The sequence below is a fragment of the Molothrus ater genome, chromosome 19 (assembly GCF_012460135.2).
Source record: "Molothrus ater isolate BHLD 08-10-18 breed brown headed cowbird chromosome 19, BPBGC_Mater_1.1, whole genome shotgun sequence".
Taxonomy (NCBI): Eukaryota; Metazoa; Chordata; class Aves; order Passeriformes; family Icteridae; genus Molothrus; species Molothrus ater.
The window spans coordinates 12,839,962-12,859,383 of record NC_050496.2 but is presented as its reverse complement, the minus strand read 5'-3'; the positions used below and the strand labels follow the sequence as shown (position 1 = coordinate 12,859,383).

General features: G+C 54.1%; 3 protein-coding genes across 4 annotated transcripts; all 3 read left to right on the top strand.

Moving 5' to 3' along the window:
* Positions 1-1,955: 1,955 nt before the first annotated feature.
* Positions 1,956-8,587, top strand: NOTUM (notum, palmitoleoyl-protein carboxylesterase). The gene is made up of 11 exons (XM_036394793.2): positions 1,956-2,278; positions 2,533-2,585; positions 2,737-2,832; positions 3,383-3,443; positions 4,313-4,371; positions 5,371-5,473; positions 6,139-6,330; positions 6,664-6,764; positions 6,862-7,009; positions 7,260-7,307; positions 7,410-8,587. The coding sequence occupies exons 1-11, from the start codon at positions 1,971-1,973 to the stop codon at positions 7,714-7,716; spliced, it is 1,476 nt and encodes a 491-aa protein (XP_036250686.1). The 5' UTR covers positions 1,956-1,970; the 3' UTR covers positions 7,717-8,587.
* A 2,645-nt stretch (positions 8,588-11,232) lies between these two features.
* On the top strand, positions 11,233-13,814 carry MYADML2 (myeloid associated differentiation marker like 2). Its single transcript, XM_036394691.1, has one exon. The coding sequence runs from the start codon at positions 11,595-11,597 to the stop codon at positions 12,501-12,503; it is 909 nt and encodes a 302-aa protein (XP_036250584.1). The 5' UTR covers positions 11,233-11,594; the 3' UTR covers positions 12,504-13,814.
* A 126-nt stretch (positions 13,815-13,940) lies between these two features.
* On the top strand, positions 13,941-19,269 carry PYCR1 (pyrroline-5-carboxylate reductase 1). 2 transcript variants are annotated; one of them, XM_036394690.1, is made up of 7 exons: positions 13,941-15,424; positions 16,437-16,507; positions 16,602-16,781; positions 17,369-17,590; positions 18,044-18,136; positions 18,517-18,680; positions 18,777-19,269. In XM_036394690.1, exons 1-7 carry the CDS (start codon positions 15,421-15,423, stop codon positions 18,925-18,927), a joined length of 885 nt encoding a protein of 294 aa, XP_036250583.1. In that variant the 5' UTR covers positions 13,941-15,420; the 3' UTR covers positions 18,928-19,269. The 2 variants fall into 2 exon arrangements, with proteins under 2 accessions (XP_036250583.1, XP_036250582.1); XM_036394689.2 differs by lacking the exon at positions 13,941-15,424 and adding an exon at positions 16,230-16,341.
* Positions 19,270-19,422: the final 153 nt, after the last annotated feature.

Sequence of the window (19,422 nt, the reverse complement as noted above, 5' to 3'; positions counted from 1 at the left end):
CTGCGAGGTGCCCAAGTTGTTTATGCCATCGTTTCCAGGGATCCTGGAGCACTCCGAGGACTCAGTGCTTCAGACTGCGCACTAACTGACCAGGTTCCAGATAAAGCTCTGCTCGGGCTGACTGACGAGCTCTTTAACTTGCCATGACTAGCCTCGGTGATCCATTGCTGGGACCTGGCAGGGACAGTGAGCAAGGGAGGTTTAGGCCATCGCAGAGAAAGATACAACGATGCAGAAATGTGCTGGGACCTAAAACTTATCAGGAGTGAACATAGTGCACCTGAGGAGGTGCACAGTCAATTGAGTAGCTTTTCTTGGCTTTAATGATACTGCTGTCAGTATTAGCACTTAAATAAAACATTTGAGGGTAAAAGTCTTAGTGAGAACAGAGCAAGAACTGAGAGTACGTAAGAGTAACTGAAAGATAAAAAAACCAACACAGCAAGCAAACCAAAACCACATGCTACGTGTGTAGGAAACATAGAGCTGAGCCTACATTCAGAAAGTCCAAACACAGTAAGGTAAAAAATGTAGTTGCAGCAGTTGGACAGCCCTAATTCCAGCTTGACAAAAAAAAAAAACCAAACTTCCACGTGCTATTTTAAGATTATACTATTTTCACCTTTTCTGATCCCAGATAGATTATATTTCCCAGTAAAGACAATCCTCCTGTTCCTTTCTGGAGGGCTGGTGAGGAGCGTATTATTCAAAGCGTAGTATTTTCTCTGGTTTTCCTCGGTGTTTAACTCCGAGGTCTGCAATAAGGCCATTTCCAGGGAATTCTCCCTCTCCCAGATGACCAGCACTCTGGTGACAACACGGCTTTTTCTCCAGGATTTTTCTTGCAATTCCTGGAAACGTCCGGGCCCCGGGGGAGAGCGGCCGGCGGTAAACCTCGGGAGCTGCGGGGAGCAACAGGGCGCAGCCTCTACGGCGCGGAGACTCCGACCCCCGGGCGGCGGCGGCGGCGGCGGCGGCGGCCGGGGGCTGCGGGGAGCCGTTACCGCCGCCTCCGGCCTGCCGTGGCTCCGGCGCGCCCGGGGCCTCCGCGTCCCCTCCCGTTCCCGGCTGCAGCATCCTCCGGCCGGGGGCGACCTGCCGCCGGCCCCGGGCACCCGCGGAAGCCGAGCAGACCGGACGCCGATGTCGGGGACCAAAGGGCCGCTTCTCGCTGCCATGCGGGAGCCGGGGCCAGGCTGGAGCGCGGCATCGCGGGCCGGCGTGCGGGGTCCCGCACGGGAGCGCCCGGGGGGCGCGGGGCTGAGCTCCGCCGGTGGAGAGGCGGTGGCACGTCCCGGGGCGGGGCGGGCAGTGCCGCCGACGCGGAGCCGGGGAGGAGCTGCCGTCGGGGCTCTGGGGGGAGAGGGGCGGGCCGGGGGGCGCGGCGCGGGCCTGGGGCGCCGCCACGGGGGCTGCCACGTGCGGGGTCTCGCGCTCGGGCGGCCCGGCTGCCCCCCCGGCCCCGGGGAGAAGCCGCCCCGGGCCCCCGCCGCCCTGCGGGCGAGGCTGTCGGGCGCCGCCGCCACCGCCGCGGCCCCGGCGCCGGCAGGGGCGGCGATGGCGTCGCCGTCGAGCGCGGGGCGCGCCCCGACGGAGCGGCCCACCGTGCCGGTGCGGTGCGGCGCAGACCCCCCGCTCCCTCCGCCTCGCTCCGAGGGGGCGGAGGGCAGGGCAGGGCGGGGGCTGGCCGGCTGCTGCCCCACGCGGCGCCCGGGCTGGCGGCGCCCCCGGCGCGCTCCCCGCGCACTCCGTGCCCCTCTGTCATGCTCGCCGCCTGGGAGCGGGCGGCGGGCTCCTGTGCCGGCAGCCGCGCCGCCGAGCCCGCGCCGCCGGCGCTGCCCGCTTCGCCCACCGCCGCCGACCCCCGTCCCCGCGGGTGGCGCGGCGGGGCGCGGCGGAGCGCGGGCGGCGCTGCCCGCCGCCGGGGACTGGCTGCCGCCGCGGCGAACGGCGGGTGGCGGCGGGCGGCGATGGGCACGGCGGCGGTGCACCTCCTGCTGCTGCTGGGGCTGCTGCACGCCGGGCCCGGCGGCGAGGGCAGGAAGGGCTGGCGGCGGCGAGGCCCGGCGGTCCGCGAGCGCGGCGAGGCGGCGGCGGCAGCCGAGAGTTTCCCGCTGGACTTCACCGCCGTGGAGGGCAACATGGACAGCTTCATGGCGCAGGTCAAGAGCCTGGCGCAGTCGCTGTACCCCTGCTCGGCCCAGGCGCTGCCGCACGACCTGCGCCTGCACCTCCTGCACAACGCCTCGGTCACCTGCAACGACGGCAGCCCGGCCGGGTGAGTCCCCGCGCCGCGCCGGCCCCTCCGGGCGCCCCGGGGCTGCCCCGCGCGGCCGCCGCCGCCGCCGCCGCCGCCGCCGCTCCCCCGGCCCGGCCCCGAGGGCTGCGGCGCCACCGCGCGGCGGCGCGCGGCACCGGCGGCGACAGGTGCAGCGAGCGCCTCCCGGGCGGCGGCCCCGGCTCGACCGGCAGCAGAGCGGCGCGGCCGGGCCCGGCTCCCGCTGAGGCGCTGCCCCTTGTCTGTGCCCGCAGCTACTACCTGAAGGAGTCCAAAGGCAGTCGGCGCTGGCTGCTGTTCCTGGAAGGTGAGCGCCGGCGCCCCCGACTTCCGCCACGGCGGCCACGAGCGGGGCGGCGACCCGAGGCTGCCCTCGGTGCCCCGGCCCCCGAGGGCCGCCGTCCCTCGGCCGCGAGACCCCGGCCCTGCGGGGCGGCTGACCCCTGTCCCCTCGCCAGGAGGGTGGTACTGCTTCAACAGGGAGAACTGCGACACCCGCTACGACACCATGCGGCGGCTGATGAGCTCCCGGGAGTGGCCCGCGACCCGCGTGGGTGAGTCGCCCCCTCCGCCCCGTGGGGCAGCCCCGAGGGACCGGGACCGGGACCGGGCTGAGGCAGCGCCCGCCGTCACCACCCCGGACGGTGCCCGGTTGCTGCCCCGCGGTGATCCCGTGCCGCGGACGCTGGCAGGCTTTGGGTGCGCAGGTACCGCCGGTAATGAGTGCTGCTCTCTTCGCTCTCTTCTCGTGCTGCAGCCTCCCGGGCACCCAAACGTCCGTCACTCACACAGATCGTCTGAGTGTATTGGAATTTACCTGCTAGGATTTGTCTTTTGGGGAGGTACTTAAATAGGCATCACAGGTCTTTTCTGTGCTACAAGAAGCTTCTAGACGGGTTTCATCTGTAGCATGAATCAAATTCTGAGTGTCAAATCTGCCTAAGGGCAAATTTAGAAATGTTCCTTCCACTTCCCTTGCCGATGTTTTTCATCATGGATGTTTGTTTTCTGTGTGGTCAGAGGTCTTGCATGAGGCTCCTACGATTCCTCTGAAATCACAGACTGTCATCTGTATGTTTTTTGTTTCTTTCTGCCCATCTGCAGGAACTGGGATCCTCTCCTCTCAGCCAGAAGAAAATCCCCACTGGTGGAATGCAAACATGGTGTAAGGAGGGACAACGGAGGGAAATAGCTTTATACTTAAACAGCATCTCCTGCCTTTTAGGCTAGCAAGAGTGCTGCAGAGACAGGTTAAGACTAATACTTGGAAAAGGAAATTGTGTGATTCCTCATTTACTTCAGCTCTCTAACACTTAGGGCTGACAAAGTCGAGAAACTCAGGTTCAATCTCCTTGGAGTTGTGGGGTAATCTAATGAAGAAAAACTGGGGATAGCTTAGAGAGCCTTCTCAAACAGCTGCAGTGGTGAATCCATCGTGAGTGCTGGGCTGATAGCGTGTTACACATCTGACAATTTGAGAAGAATGTGGAGCAGCTCTCCTAGTTCAAAGAAGAGAAATGAGAGACACCAGTTTATATATGCATCTATACAGAAGGGATGTTAATTTGTCTTCTGCAAAACAGAGACATGTGAAGTTAATTCCTGCAAAAACCTCCAGTGGTTGCAGTCAGCATTTACACTGCACTGACTAGAGTCTTCTCATTTTTCGTGTGAAAAACTGAAGCATAGAGAGTTGCCCTGTGACAGGCCATCCACTGTGTTGGCAGAATAGCTGAGAGCAAAGTCATGCTCCATCGTTCTGTCCCCTGAGCTTAGTGATTCAATTAGATTGATAAAATACATGTTATTTATTGATTTAACTCAGTAAAACTATTAGTGTTCAGGAGAAATGTCAAGAAAATTACGATTGTCACTTGGTGTGCAGGAAGGTAAGTTGTCAAACTGGACAGAAACTTTTCCCTTTTCCCCTTCCCTTTTCCCCAGGATTTATTTTTCTTCCAGTTAAGTGACCGCATCCTCACCCTGTTGTGCGTGTCAGAGGCACAGCAGGACTCACACAGCTCTCTCTTACAGATTCATCCCATATTGCTCAAGTGATGTTTGGAGCGGTGCCTCTTCCAAGTCTGAGAAAAGTGAGTGTTGCTGATGGGCCCTTGCTGCCCCAGACATCACACATTAAAGGATGTGGCCAGACTTCTGTGAAACCACGCGGACGAGAAACAGGCTTTTTCTTGCTGAAGGGCAGGAAAGAATATCAAGCTACTTCCAGATAAAACATCCTGATCTCTTTAGCTCAGGCTGTTTTGACATAGTTCAGAGCCACTGCTTGAAGAGATGTTACACTGATGCAGTATGCAAGGATTAGAAGACCAGAATTCCTTTTAGATGAATCTCCAGGTTCCAGCACGTAGCAAATTAATTGGACCATGGACTGTTGCATGTAACTTTAGCACGGCTGACCTGAGAGGCAGGACTGGGAATTTAGTGTCAGACTTTAATCAGGAAGATATTTGGCCTTAGGCAGGAGCCGTTGTGTGTCAAGCTAGAGCTGTCTGCAGGTTTCTTTGGGAAACAGCATCGTTCATATTAAAGCAGGCTGCATTGCCATCCACTGTCATTCCAGTGGTGTCACAGTAAGGGAGGGACCTTTCCACTCCATCCCAGCTCCTTGGCACTGTTCCTGTGGAGCAGTTACACAGCAGCAGCCACGGATGGAAGCAGTGTCTTTGTACATGTAACATCTTGTGAACCATTGCTTCTCTGAATTGGCTTGATGAACTGGGAAGAAGGGGAAGCAGTAAGTTGGAACTGAGATTCCAGGTGGTAGGAAGGTCTGTGTTTGTTTCTGCAGCATCTTCCTTCTTGTTTTCCTTTTCCAAAGTTGCTCATTTCTAAGCACAGTCATAGGAAGGTACTTGTGTAATTGAGTTCACATGGTTCTCTTTCAGGGCAGCACATCTTGTACAAGGTGGGAGCAGATCTCTTGTTAGGTGTACTTCATATCGGTGGATAAAATGAGCCTGAGTTTAGGTTTCTAATCCTTTTGCAAAGTTCTCAAGCATTTTCAGAGAGGAAATAGAAGTCTGGGCCTGGACAGGAAGCAATTTTGTTGACACTGAGCTGTCTTCCAGATGAATATGCCTTCATGGGAGCCCTGATCATACAGGAGGTTATAAAGGAGCTGGTGGGAAAAGGCCTGAGCACTGCGAAAGTCTTGCTGCTAGCAGGGAGCAGGTGGGTATCCACAGGATTCTGTTTCGTGAAGACAGAAGGTTTCCACAGTAGAAAGCTGTTAAGGGACGAGGTCCAGCAGCTCCTGAAACATTTCTCCTAGGAGTACAGTAACATAACAGCAAACCCTGTATCTCTGGTCAGTTTTCTCATGTCTGCACCAAGAATTCTGGTTCCTGTTGGCCCATATCCTTAGACACACTCCTGTGAATTGATTCAGGACACCAAAATAAAAACCAAACTTGCCTCGCACAGGTGCTCTGGATCATCCTGTGTTGCATAAAGCTCTGGTTCACCCAGTGTATTACTCAGGGTGTAATAGAGAAGTTACTAAGAGTGAGTTTGTCTCACTTCAGATTCTTTTCATTTTTGAGCAGCCAACCCCCTTGGAAATGATAGAGAGCACATGTATTTCCCAGGAAAGAGAGTAACAACTGGACTTTGTTTCTGAGCTACCAGATTATTACTCAGCACTGGCTTTATTTCTGAGTGTTGCAAAGCAAGGAAATAATGTGGTGTCTCCCAAGTTGGTGGTGAATGGTTGGGTGTCTCTGCTGTGGCAGATGCAGGTGTTTACAGCACGTCACTGCTGAGGAAGGTGTGTCTGCCAGCAAGGTCTGTAACGCCCTGTGCCCCTCGTGACTGCAGTGCTGATGTTGCTGTTGCAGTGCTGGAGGGACAGGAGTGCTCCTGAACGTGGATCGAGTGGCAGAGCAGCTGGAGGAGATGGGTTACCAAGGGATTCAGGTGCGAGGCTTGGCAGACTCTGGATGGTTCCTGGATAACAAACAGTACCGCAGGACCGACTGCATCGATACCATAACGTGTGCTCCCACAGAGGCCATCAGGAGAGGAATAAGGTACAGTCAGGTGCTCTCAAGTGCACTGCTGTGAGTGGTTAGAGTGTGGAAAAAATGTTCTCCTTCGCTGTGTTCCTTCGTTTTGATACTTAAGGAGTAGTTGTTGTCTACATCAGTGTTTTTACAATGATTTTATTGGAAAGGCAATAAAGTCTAAATGTTCAAAAGAATGTGTACAGTTACAGATGCTCTAAAATGTGTTGATGGGACAGTGCTGCCAAGAAAGCTGTTCTATCAGTTGAAATTCTAGTCAGAACAGGAACTATGATCTGGAGAGGATGCATTGTTAGGATTGCCCTGTGCCTCCCATTCTTTTATTGCTTTCTCCTCTAGATACTGGAATGGCGTTGTTCCCGAACGCTGTAAGCTGCAGTTTAAAGAGGGAGAGGAATGGAATTGCTTTTTTGGATATAAGATTTACCCCACTCTTCGATGTAAGTACCAAAGGAGAAAGATCAAATGGTTTAGGGTTCCCTCTGTATTTGTAACTAACTTGGAGCAATCCCTTTTCAAAACTTTTTGTCTTTCCAGGCCCAGTCTTTGTTGTCCAGTGGCTGTTCGATGAGGCCCAGCTTACTGTAGACAATGTGCACCTCACTGGCCAGCCTGTTCAGGAAGGACAGTGGCTCTACATCCAGAATTTAGGTAGAGAGCTGAGAAACACCTTGAAGGATGTGACGTAAGTGTTTCATTGAGAAAAACCTGGCGTATTTGTTTCTAAATTATGTTCTTATCTAGTTCCTCGTGTTCTCAGATCTCTGCTGAAAAAGGAGAGCTGTAAATGTGGTAACTATTAGTTCATCTACATCAAGAATCTTGCCTTTTTCATTTTTGTGTAAAATTCCACTCTTTCCCTAGTCTGGAAGGTTCAATTCAGCAGGACTTACTTTGTCCTTCAAGACATAACCCATGTTTCTGTTTTCCTTTAGTGCAAGCTTTGCTCCTGCCTGTTTGTCCCACGAGATCATCACACGCAAGTAAGTGCTTGTGCAGATCCTGCAGAGGTGAACAGGGATGGGAATGACCCTGTCCTGGCAGCCTGACCCCTCTGATGTGATCTGTACTGTTTGTCTTTTCAGTCATTGGACTGACATCCAGGTGAAGGGGACATCATTGCCCCGTGCCCTGCACTGTTGGGATCGGAGCCTCCACGAGAGCAACAAGAACGGGAAGGCTCCTCTGAAAGGCTGCCCAATTCACCTGATTGACAGCTGTCCATGGCCTCACTGCAACCCCTCGTGCCCCACAATCAGGGACCAGTTCACAGGGCAGGAGATGAATGTGATCCAGTTCCTCATGCACATGGGTTTTGATGTTCAGAAGATGGCACAGCAGCAGGGCCTGGAGCCGAGCAAACTCCTGGGGATGCTCAGCAGTGGTAACTAGAAAGGTCAGAGGGGCAGAGATTAGATCAGGAGGAGAGAGACTCTCAGCCCTTCTCCCAAACTTTCTAATCTTCTCCCTAATGTTCCTGCAGGCAGATGCATGCTCATACCCATGGCACACTCACACCTGTGCACTCACATGCTCCCACACTCTTGCACGCTTATGGTGTGTCAAGAAAAAAAAAGAAAAAAAAAAAAGGCAAGCAGCAATTTCTTGCTTACATTGTTTGGCTGGAACTTGTTCCCTCCCTCCAAACTCTAGGGCTGAGTTTCAGCTGGTCACATCCTCTTCCTGTGCTACACAAGGCAATCAGATACAGGGAGTAGCAAAGCCATAAATAGCAGCGATGAGAACCTTCCCCAGATCTGGGACATCTTCCCTTGCCATCAATTTTACATCATAGACTTGTTACAAGTGGTGAAAAAAGCAAGCACTGGATTTCTTCTGTCCAACTAGGAGCGAAGGAATGATTACATTACTTCCTGGAGGTTAGCATCTCATGCTGAATCACAGTACACAGACCCAGGACACGTGCTAGGGATGGACACTCTTGTACTCAATTTATTCATATTATTTTATAAAATGACTTTTTAATTACTTTTTTAAACTAAGCAAGAAATATAAAGGATATTGTAACATATTTTTTTTTAATAATGAAGAAACCTCTTGCTACTTTGGCAACATGGACATATTTATTTTAATATGTAAAACGCTATTTATAAGGGCTGACCAGAGAACCATACCTATATCTTTGTAAAGTTGTATATGCTGCTCATTTGGATGGGTTATCCTGATGGTCACTTGCGCCTGGGAGAGGGCTAAGGGTGGTGTTAAAGTTTTGTATTAATTAGATTTCTGTGTTCCCCTTGCAGTGTGCCTTTGTTTCTTGATGTTTCATTGTTTCTCTGATGAAGAGGTTGTAATATAAGGTTTAGTACAGAGACTTTCACCCAGCACCTGATGTTTGCAGACTTTCACTATGATTCCCCAGGTAGTCCAGGGCATTGCACTGTAAGGTGGAGGGAGATCTGGCTTTGCTGCAAAGGCCTCTCTCCCAGTGAGGGAAATGTTTGATCCGAGCACCAGAAGCATTTGGAGCAGAAAGGGCAGAGAACACAAGACAAGCACCAACATATTTCTCTTCTAAGAATTTGGGAACACACCCACCACAGCAGGGAGAATCCCCTTTGATGGCAGTGGGAGGAGAACAAGGGAGGGATGCAGAATGCAGGGCTGAGGCTGGAGAGGAGCCGTTCCTGGGCTGGGAGCAGCGCGGGCTGGAGCAGAGCCTCAGCCTGCAGGGCAGGGCAGGGCGAGGGAGCTCCTGCACGGCTGCTGCACGGCTGCTGCACGGCTGCTGCATGGCTCCTGCCTCACCTGTGTGTGCCTGCACTGCTGCACAGCCTCACCTGTGCGTGCCTGCACTGCTGTGCACGGCTACAGCTCCACCTGTGTGTGCCTGCACTGCTGCACAGCCTCACCTGTGCGTGCCTGCACTGCTGTGCACGGCTCCTGCCTCACCTGTGTGTGCCTGCACTGCTGCACAGCCTCACCTGTGTGTGCCTGCACTGCTGCACAGCCTCACCTGTGCGTGCCTGCACTGCTGTGCACGGCTACAGCTCCACCTGTGTGTGCCTGCACTGCTGCACAGCCTCACCTGTGCGTGCCTGCACTGCTGTGCACGGCTCCTGCCTCACCTGTGTGTGATCTCTTGTTTTGGCTAAGCAAACCCAAAAAATGAACCAAACTGTAGCCCTTTGGTTCCTCTTCTTGGAGCTCAGGAAAAGTCTGGCAGGACCACACACAGATCACCACAATCAGCTGTCCTGCTGTGCATGATGGGATTAACACAGACTGAAGATAAAGAAAAACTAAAGAGAAAAGGGTTGGTGCTCCCAGTGAAACTGAAAAGCAGGAAAACATCAGTGGAGTTCGCCTGTGATCAGTTTGGAGATTACTGATATCTTTTATGTTTTAATGACTTGGGTATAAAAGTAGAATTGTCCTGATTACGCTTTTCATCTGCTTTCTGCTGTGCAGAAGCCAGTGACAAAAGGGCAAGACTGGAAGTCTTCAGTGCCATGTGTTTGTACTCTGTGATCTTTTGACTGGATCAGGTTCTTTATTTCTGAGGGGACAGTGGCTGTGCTCTGTGAAGTGTGCTGCCCCACAGTGTGAGTTCTGATTTCGGGGACCTTTGCCCTCTGCCAGCACCACCTGGCAGAAGCTGAGCAGCTCTGCCTTGAGCCCCGGTGTCACTGACGTGTCCCCAGGTGGGCCATGGAGTGTCCCTGTCCCCGGGCAGAGGGAGGGGACGCACCTGAAAGTGCCACAGGGCAGAAAGCGACCCCCTGCCAAAGAGACCCTGAAAACAGCTAGAGGTGAAGGATTAATAGACAGTCAAGTAGGGCAAGATTTCGGTATGAGAACATCTTCACCTGAAGTGCCTCAGCTCTCCTGCTGCATTTCCTGGTTATTGTGATGTTAATTGTGCAGCTTCCACCCCAAATGAATGCAGGCTTTTGTACTTTTAGCACCAGAGGCCTCTCAAAGGAAAATGGAAGGGACTTGAATGAAAGAGATACTGAGGTTACAAGATGGTGACAAAGCTGAAGGTAGGCACATTTTATCATTACAGCCAAAAAAATGTACTGTTCTCATGTGAGCCATTCCAGCAGGGAAGTTTTGCTGCTTCCATACTGGGATGAGTACTGCAGGTGAGGAGTCAGCAATGCTGCTCTGGGGTAAGGGAGGAATTTTTCTGCTATGTTGTGGTGAAAACATTCACGCATTCCCATTCTGAAATTACATCAGAAATTTTGTTTGGGGCTTTTAGAGATATAATTAAGAGACTTCTGGGTAGAGATGAAGTCTGGGAGGCACTGTATACCAGGAATGGCTCACTGTGAAAGCTTTGATCTCACAGGAGGGAGAGTTTTACACTATTTATTAAAATCTGTGTTCCAAAACAGTGCTAAGAATATCAAAGCAAATTTTTTTTTTAAACAGTTGTATTCAGTTACTGCATTCAGAGATACAAGAAAAACTGATTCCCGCATAAATAAAAGAGAGACAGGGAAGGGTTTAAGGGAACGTTGAGGACGGGTGCTTGTCAACCTTCACAGCCACAAGCTGTCACACAAAGCACAGCAGGTAAATGTATCACTGCTCCAGATCAACTGCAGCAAAGTGAGTCAGCTTTTTTTCAGCCTCTGGCCTAAATCCCTTCTTTTATAGGGCTTGTGCTGCCTCTGGGCTTGTGCCCCCACTCAGGGGCTCTTGGGTCTGCAGGACTGAGCTCTCGTGGATCACAGCCCCCTGCCACAGGCAGGGAGAGCAGCAGCATTCCAGCGACCCCAGAGCTCCTACAAGAACAGCACAAGGATAATCAAGAGCCTTTGATGGAGCTCGCAGCTTCAGTGTTAAATAACACCCGCTCCCAACAGCTGAGTGGGGGCAGGACTCATTCCAGAACTATTAATAAAGCCCCTATTTATACTCCAGGTTCCTGTGAACGGTGCAGCAGAAAGCTACAGCTGCGGAGCTAAAATGGAATAAATGTCAGGCTCCGGGGGAAAGCACCATCCTGTGGGAAAGGAGGCAGCCGGAGGACAGCCCTGGGGCAGGTCTCGGACCTGAGGGAGCGGAGGGCGAGCGGCAGCGCCCGGAGCGTGCAGGCAGTGGGCAGAGCCAGGCTCAGCTCCCTGCAGCCGCAGGTCTGTGCAGAGCTGCCAGAGATGCAGCGTCAGAGGCGGCTCCCGCTGCGGCCAGAGGCACCGGCGGGGCTGCGGCCGAGCCGGGACCAGGTGTGACTGAGGCACAGGGGCAGGAAGGACCTTTGGGGTGGCTCGGAGCGCCTTGTCTGCTGGACCGGCAGGATGATGGAGAGCACGGGAGGGCCGTATCTGAACACGGCCGCCGTGACCTCCCCGGTGGGAATAGCCCGGCTGCTGCAGATGACCTTCGGCTGCGCCACCTTCAGCCTGGTCGCCCACCAAGGGGGGTTCAGTGCCGCCTACGGCACCTTCTGCATGTTCGTCTGGACCTTCTGCTTCGCCGTCACCGTGTTCATCATCACCTGTGAGTTCACACGCCTGCACAGCTGCCTGAGCCTCTCCTGGGGAAACTTCACGGCGGCTTTTGCTATGCTGGCCACGCTCATGTCGGTCACAGCGGCGGTGATCTACCCGCTCTACTTCGTGCAGGTGGGCTGTTACCCCATCGGCTGCCAGGTCAGGGATTTCCGCATCGCCGCCAGCGTCTTCGCGGGCCTGCTGTTCGTCACCTACGCCTCTGAGGTGTTCCTAACCAGGGCCAAGCCGGGACAGGTCACCAGCTACATGGCCACCGTCTCTGGCCTCTTGAAAATCGTCCAGGCCTTCGTGGCCTGCATCATCTTTGGGGCGCTGGTGAACGACAGCCAGTACAGTAAATACGTGGCGACGCAGTGGTGTGTGGCTGTCTACAGCTTTTGCTTTGTGGTGACGGTGGTGGTGGTGGCCTTCAGTGTCACAGGTAAGACTGCCTTGCTGTGGTTCCCTTTTGAGCGTTCTGTGGTCATCTACACCTTTGGGGCAGTGCTGCTCTATGCGAGTGCTGCGGTCATCTGGCCAGTGTTCTGCTTTGACAGCAAGTACGGCTCCCCACGACGGCCCGGCCTCTGTGCCAAGGGCAAGTGCCCCTGGGACAGCCAGCTGGTGATTGCCATCTTCACCTATGTCAACCTGCTGCTCTATGTCCTGGACCTGGCGTACTCCCAGCGCATCCGCTTTGTCTCACACATCTGAACCGTGGCTCGGCCTCCGTGGAGGCAGCTCAGTGTGCCAACCCCTGCAGGTGCAGAGGGACAGGGCAGAGAGGTGCTGGGCAGGCATGCACACACCACCATCGGCCAAACTTCAAGTGAGGACTGACTACACGAAGGAATTAATGACCTGGAGCAGGTGGGCTGCAGCTGGCACCGCACAGCCCAACTCCCCCATGGTTCTGCCTCACCTGCCCAGGCCAGCACGAGGAATGGCACAGCTCCACGGGCATCTGCAGACAGCAGGAGTGCTTGTAGCCACAGCAGTGGGGCTGGAGGCTATCGGGTTACTGAGCCAAACATTAGGAAAGACATCCAGGATTTTGAAACTGTTAACCAGCGCCTAACAGTAACCAAGTGACTGCTTGGGAAGTGGAAAAGTTAAAAGCTGCATGAAGGAACACCAGTTCAGTAGATGAAAATCAATGCCTCGGAGTTTGGGTTAGTTTGGACTGTGTTGGGAGATGTGGAATGCTTGCAAGTGTGGGCAGTTCCAGCCTGGGTGTTTCTGAGAAGAACATCATAGCCAAAACAGTATTTTGAAGGTTGCCAGTCATTTCCTTTCCTTTGCTTTGCTGTCTAGCACAGAAAAGGAATATCCTCAAGTGCACACCTTGGAGGAGGCCTATTTAATGTAATACTCCTATTTAGCAAACACTGAGTCACTACAGAAATGAAAATTTGTAAGGTCGGGGCTCTACTGCTGAGGATCAGGGTGCAGAGCAGAGCCATCCTGCAAAGTGACCGAGTGTGAACTGTCATCCTCATCCTCGCTTGAGCAGCGCAGAAAATACCTTGGCACATGCTCTTGTCTTGATCCATGGGCCACCATTTCTTTACCCTGGGGTCAAGGGATTTTTCTGGAGGCTTGAAGATAAGTTCTGGGGCATGGCAAAGGGGAGGCAGAGAGTGATTGACCTCACGGTGCTGCAGAAGAGACCCAGTCGGGCGGGGAGGGGGCACGGGCAGGACGGGACAGGGCAGAACTTGCGCACGGTACCTGGAGGAGCTCGGGATTCCTGAGCACTCTGCTTCACTGGGGAGCCCAACTTCCCAGACCCACCCCTGACAAAACACCCTCTTTAAAGTTCCACACTTCTCAGCTCAGATTTCAGGCCCCACAGGAATCCTCATTTGTCGCAGGGAGAAGCCAGAGTGTCCAAGTGCTTGTGCAGCACGTGCAGACTTGAGCGCTTTGATTAAAATCTCCAGTAGCTCCCTGTCAGAAGCAAGATTTATTTTTTAAGCAAAATAAAATAAAGCTGAATGGCAGATGTATGCTTACATCTCCTGAGATCTGTGTGCTGTCATCCTGCTCTCCACACTCATTGCAGTAGACACTTTCTGCATGAAGGCAGAGCTCACTTTATTCTGATGTACAAAGCCTGAACACAGAACCAAAAAACAACAGACACAACACAGCAAGACCTCTGAGGGGATTCTCTGCAGCAGAATGACTCAGGAATAAGGAAGCAGACTTACTTTTCATCAGCGCTTTGTGTGGGGTTTGAAAAGCAAAGGGAAAACTTGTTGGGACAGGTGATGTTGAATAATTCTGAGCAAGGACCAGCCCTTAGCAGTGGGGAGCATCAGCCAGGACATGGGACAAGAATTGGGATCCAGCACAGAGGAACAGCCTGCCAAGGGGGTTTTCTCTTCTGTGAGTCCCAGTTCCTGAAGGGCAGGAAATCTGGAAGATGTAGTCCAAGAGGAGGCTGTCAGGGCAAGACCCACGGATATCTGCCATAGATATAAACCAGGAGCTTTATTTCTTGCCACCCAAACAAATTCTGGGTTGTACAAGAACAAAATGCTGACTTGGGAAAGGAAATCCACTTGTGTTGGAGGAGTTAATTTACAGGAGCCACTGCGTACAAAGGGACCTTGAGCATTCATGATGTATTCCTGTTAAACCCATCAATATGGACAAATTAAGCCACGTAATACTTGAAAATTACTTTTTTTTTTGGTTGTTGTTATTTCAGATTACTAAAAACCAAACAGGTGCCTGTGAAGGACCACGGCTTTTGTTATAAAACCCAGCCCAGTGGGGCCAGGAACGTTGCTTGAGGAAAGCCCCGTCCTGGTGTGGCTCAGGGGGGCTGGGGCCAGCGGAGGCAAGAGCCCAGGCAGGGGGTGCCCGTCCCCAGGATGGCACCACCAGTGCTCAGGCAGCAGCAGCAGCTCCTTGGCTGGCAGCTGTGGCTGAGCCAGGCACTCCTGGGTTCCTGCAGGAGCAAGAGCAGAGACGTGGTAAAACTGACAATGCCGTGGGTTGATGCAACTTACACCCAGCCAGGGTCAAAGGGCCAGAGAGGAACTGGTGCTTGGGAAACAATAAGGGCAAAATGGAGTGTCTTCACAATAAGGGGAAAGAGAATTTAACATGGAAACCATGATCCCACTGACTGGAGGAGTGGATACACAAGTCATTGCCAAGAACAGTGTGTTCAGATTTAGCTTTCTCATCTGCCAGCCAAAGACTGAGCAAAAAATGTGAACATGGTCAAAATGGCAAAAAAAGATTGTGTGGACAACAATCCTCTCTTTTAGGAGGAAAAAAAAAAATCAAAACCTCATGCTTCAGTGGTTAAAACATTCCCCAACCATTGGAAACTATGAGATTGCCCAATCCAGAACAGGGAACATCTGATATCTACTCATCAGGATTTACCAACCAGCTCTGTCATGATTCAGTTCTCCAGACCTCCTTCATTTCCAGAGAGCATCTCTCCCCTTAATTAACAGATGATGATCAAGTAGCTCCCCATGAACCTGGTTGCTCCAGTCATCAACCATTCCCAACCTCTTTTGGTAAACTAATGTTAGGATTTATGTGTGTTCATTAATTATGGACTTGTGGCTGCAGCCAATCTAGACAGCACCCAGAGGATTCCAGCATGGGTAGGTTAAAGTTGGAATTGTTAATGGGTTTGGATTGGGTTTTCCCCTTCTTTTTTTGGAAGCCCAGGGTTCAGTACTCACAAAAGATCAGCATTTAGGAACATTTATCAGCAGAAAAAACCACTGAGCTTTATTTCTGTCAATGAAGAAGTAAAAAAAAAAACAAAACAAAAAGACAAACCAAAACCAAAAACTAGCGAGGTAAGATGATAGTTAGGAAAAAAATCACTGCTGGCTGCTTGGGTTTTACAGGAACACTTCACTCCGGTCCGGGCTCTGCACAGCCCAGGGCCGCCAGGCTCCGATGGGGCCACCCCGGTGCTTGGGGGCAGCACGGCCCGGCCCGGACCGGCCCGGCACGGCCCGGCCCGGCACGGCACGGCACGGTACGGCACGGTACGGTACGGCCCGGCACGGCACGGCCCGGCCCGCGGGGCTCGAGGCAGCGCAGCGCAGCGCAGCCCGGCCGGCACGGCACGGCCCGGCACGGCCCGGCCCGGCCCGGTACGGCACGGCACGGCACGGCACGGCACGGCACGGCACGGCACGGCACGGCACGGCCCGGTCTGGGGGGCTCTGGCGGGAGCAGGGCGCCGCCCGGCGGCAGGGCCGGCGCGGGGCGGCGCCGCGGGCGGTGAATGATGCAACACCGGGCGCCGGTTGCCCCAATCGCTGGCGAGCGCCGCGCCGCTGGCCCCGCCCCCGCCCGCTGAGTGGCGGAACGCTGGCGCTGCCCCGCCCCCCTGCCCGCCGATTGGCTGCGCGCCTCCGTCCCGCCGCGCGGTCTCGCCTCCGTGCGCGCGCGGCCACGTGTACGGCGGCGGGGCCGGGCCGGGCCGGGGGCAGCGGGATGAGCGTGGGCTTCATCGGCGCGGGGCAGCTCGCCTTCGCCCTGGCCCGCGGCTTCACCGCGGCAGGTGCGCGCGGGGCAGCTCGGCCTGGCTCCCTGGGGGCGGGCGGGCTCGGGCCGGGTGCGCCGGTCCCTCGGGCTGACACGCGGGGTCGTTCGCAGGGGTCCTGGCTGCGCACAAGATCACGGCGAGCTCCCCGGACACTGACCTGCCCACCGTGAGCGGGCTGCGGGTGAGTGCGGCCGGGTAGCGGGCACCGGGTGGCGGCGCTCCCCTCCCGGCCATCCCGGGGCTGAGCGGTCCCGTTTCTCCCCGAACCGGTGCAGAAAATGGGAGTGAACTTCACGGTGAGCAACAAGGACACGGTGAAGAGCAGCGATGTCCTCTTCCTGGCCGTAAAGCCACCCATCATCCCCTTCATCCTGGAGGAGGTGGGCCCCGACATCGAGCCGCGGCACATCGTGGTGTCCTGCGCGGCCGGAGTCACCATCAGCTCCATCGAGAAGGTGAGCGGGGACCGGGCACGGCCGGCCGGGCTGGCTCCGCTCCTCTGACCCCGAGGAGCCCATGCCACGCACTTGTGCTACTCGTGCTACTCAGGACTAAAGTCACACAGCAGCAGCCAACTTGGTTTTGGTCACCTTTGCCTGTGTTCATCGGCAAATGCTGTTAGAGGCTTCATCCAGCTCTTCTCTCACATGAGGTGCTGTCCAGTCATGTTTATTTTAACAGCAGTGGGTCATCTCCCCTGAATTTCTGCGGATTTTATGCTAGGTGTCTGCAGGAGCTGTTTTGGAGATCTGTGGGTTGATGTGGGATTGAGGCCTTTGGGATACTGTTTCCAACCCGGCTTTGCCCAGCTCCTGCTTTGCTGGTACTGAGCAAGGCTTCACATTCACGGATGGGCTGCTGTGGCTCAAAGCAGGACATTTGAGATACACAGGTGTCTCTTTTCCTTCTGCTTGTATTGTTCTTGCCCCTGGGGGGCTCCTTTCCTGAACAACCCATTGATGAAACATATGCACTAAAGCTCATTTTTCTCCCTTCTTTCTTTTTTTCTTACTTTCTATCTTCCATGATTTTCTGCCCTAAGAAACTCTCTACCTTCTGCCCCACACCAAAAGTGATCAGGTGCATGACCAACACCCCTGTGATAGTCCGAGAAGGTGCTACAGTCTATGCCACTGGCACTCATGCGGATGTGGAAGATGGGAAGCTTTTGGAGCAGCTGATGGCCAGCGTGGGCTTCTGCACCGAGGTGGAAGAGGACCTCATCGATGCTGTAACGGGGCTCAGTGGCAGTGGCCCTGCGTATGTATGTGCTGCTGTTTCCTCAGCTAGTGCCATCTTAGGGAGAGCAGTTGGCTTTGCCTGCCATAAAGTCTGTGCAACTTCAGCTTGTATTTTTTTTTTCCCTATCACCCATATTTGCAATGGAACATGTATTCCAGGTGTCCAGTTGGGACAGCAGGAAAATTTTTTGAGTCAGATGAGTCTGAAGTCCATAGCCAGTGTGCAGTGCCTGCATGTCCATGTTGCAAAGCTTGGGCCCGTAGTTTGCATGATCAGAAGCTGAATTTCTCCCATTCCCCCACTCCTGAGCTGGAACTGGTGGGAGGGAAGCCTGGCATGGCATCCATGAAGGAAAGGGGGAGGCTTTTGTCAAATCTGTGAGTGACAGGAGTCACAGAACAGTCCTGAAGCCCTGGATTCTCTCTTCCCTAACCCTTACCAGTCCTTCAGTGCCCTTCTTTCCCTCTGTTCTCAGGCATTCACTGCCCTGGATGCTCTTGCAGATGGAGGAGTGAAGATGGGCCTTCCCCGCAGGCTGGCGGTTCGGCTGGGAGCACAGGCTCTGCTGGTCAGTATTACCTACTGCACAACACATCTGAGCCTGTGCCTGCTCCTTGCAGGGGAATCTGCACCTCGCAGTTTGAGATGGTCGTGGTGCTCTGGCAGAATCTGCTTTAAGGAATGTGTTTGGTTGGAATGCACACAGTTCCTGGTGAGGGGCTGTAGGAAGTGTCTGCAGCAATCTGCTGGTGCTGCTGGTGGGGTGGGAGCTGGGGCCTGGGAAACTCTGCTGCTTTGAGGCCTCATCAGCTCTGAAAAGTGTTTTGGCAGCCTGCAGGAGCCCAGGTGTGCCTGTTGTGAGTGTTGGTGCTGCTCTTGCAGTGGAGAACAGGAGGGTATGACAGTGGTTCCTCAGTCAGGCTCTGGCAGGTGTTTTCCTTGCTACAGGGAGCTGCCAAGATGCTGTTAGAATCTGAGCAGCATCCAGGTCAGCTGAAGGACAACGTCTGCTCGCCCGGGGGAGCCACCATCCACGCCCTGCACTTCCTGGAGAGTGGTGGCTTTCGCTCTCTCCTCATCAACGCTGTGGAGGCTTCCTGCATCCGGACAAGGTGAGCAACTAGGAACTAAAGAGCTTGCAAGACTTGCCCCCCCATCCTCCCCATCTTATGTTTTCTATGTCTTCCTCTCCCACTACCTCACTGTAGGGAGCTGCAGCATTTGGCAGACCAGGAGAAGGTTTCCCCGGCAGCCATAAAGAAAACATTGCTGGACAAGGTGAAGCTGGAGTCTCCTTCTCTGTCTGTGGCATCTGCTAGCAAAGTCAGTCTGTTCACCAGCAAGACCAAGAAGAACTGACCAGACTGTTGCGTTCTGGCAGTGCTGAATGTCAGTGTCCTGGCTACAGCCAGGACAGGGTTAATCTTTAGTAGCCAGGAATGGCATGGCCAGGACCCTGGTTATTCTATACAAAGGGGAGGGGACGGTTTGCAGCAGGGGAGAGGTGCTGAAGAGGGGTGGGGAAAAGGGGTCCCGTGGCTGGGTGCATCAAGTGAGCAGTGGGAGCAGCATCAAGTTACACGTGGTGAGCAATCATGTGGGAATCCTTCACCTCTCTTCTACGCTCTTCTTAATATTGTTGCTGTTATTATTTGTTTTCTTATCTCATTACTGCTTCCAGTAAATTGTTCTTGTAGCAAACCATGTTCTCTACCTTTTGTGCCTCCAGTTCTCCTCTCCAGCCCACCACAGAGGGAGAGGGACAAGAGGGCAGTGAGTGGGCAGCATGTGGTTTTGAGTATTTCAGTGGGAACACTAATACAGGGAATACCATTCCTAAGCCACAACTGTTAG

Coding starts and splice junctions, on each gene's coding strand:
- NOTUM (XM_036394793.2), top strand. CDS start 1,971: ATGGGCACGGCGGCGGTGCACCTCCTGCTGCTGCTGGGGCTGCTGCAC. Junction 2,586..2,736: donor CTGGCTGCTGTTCCTGGAAG/GTGAGCGCCGGC, acceptor TCCCCTCGCCAG/GAGGGTGGTACTGCTTCAAC. Junction 4,372..5,370: donor CTCTTCCAAGTCTGAGAAAA/GTGAGTGTTGCT, acceptor GCTGTCTTCCAG/ATGAATATGCCTTCATGGGA.
- MYADML2 (XM_036394691.1), top strand. CDS start 11,595: ATGATGGAGAGCACGGGAGGGCCGTATCTGAACACGGCCGCCGTGACC.
- PYCR1 (XM_036394689.2), top strand. CDS start 16,275: ATGAGCGTGGGCTTCATCGGCGCGGGGCAGCTCGCCTTCGCCCTGGCC. Junction 17,591..18,043: donor GTGGCAGTGGCCCTGCGTAT/GTATGTGCTGCT, acceptor CTCTGTTCTCAG/GCATTCACTGCCCTGGATGC. Junction 18,137..18,516: donor TGGGAGCACAGGCTCTGCTG/GTCAGTATTACC, acceptor TCCTTGCTACAG/GGAGCTGCCAAGATGCTGTT.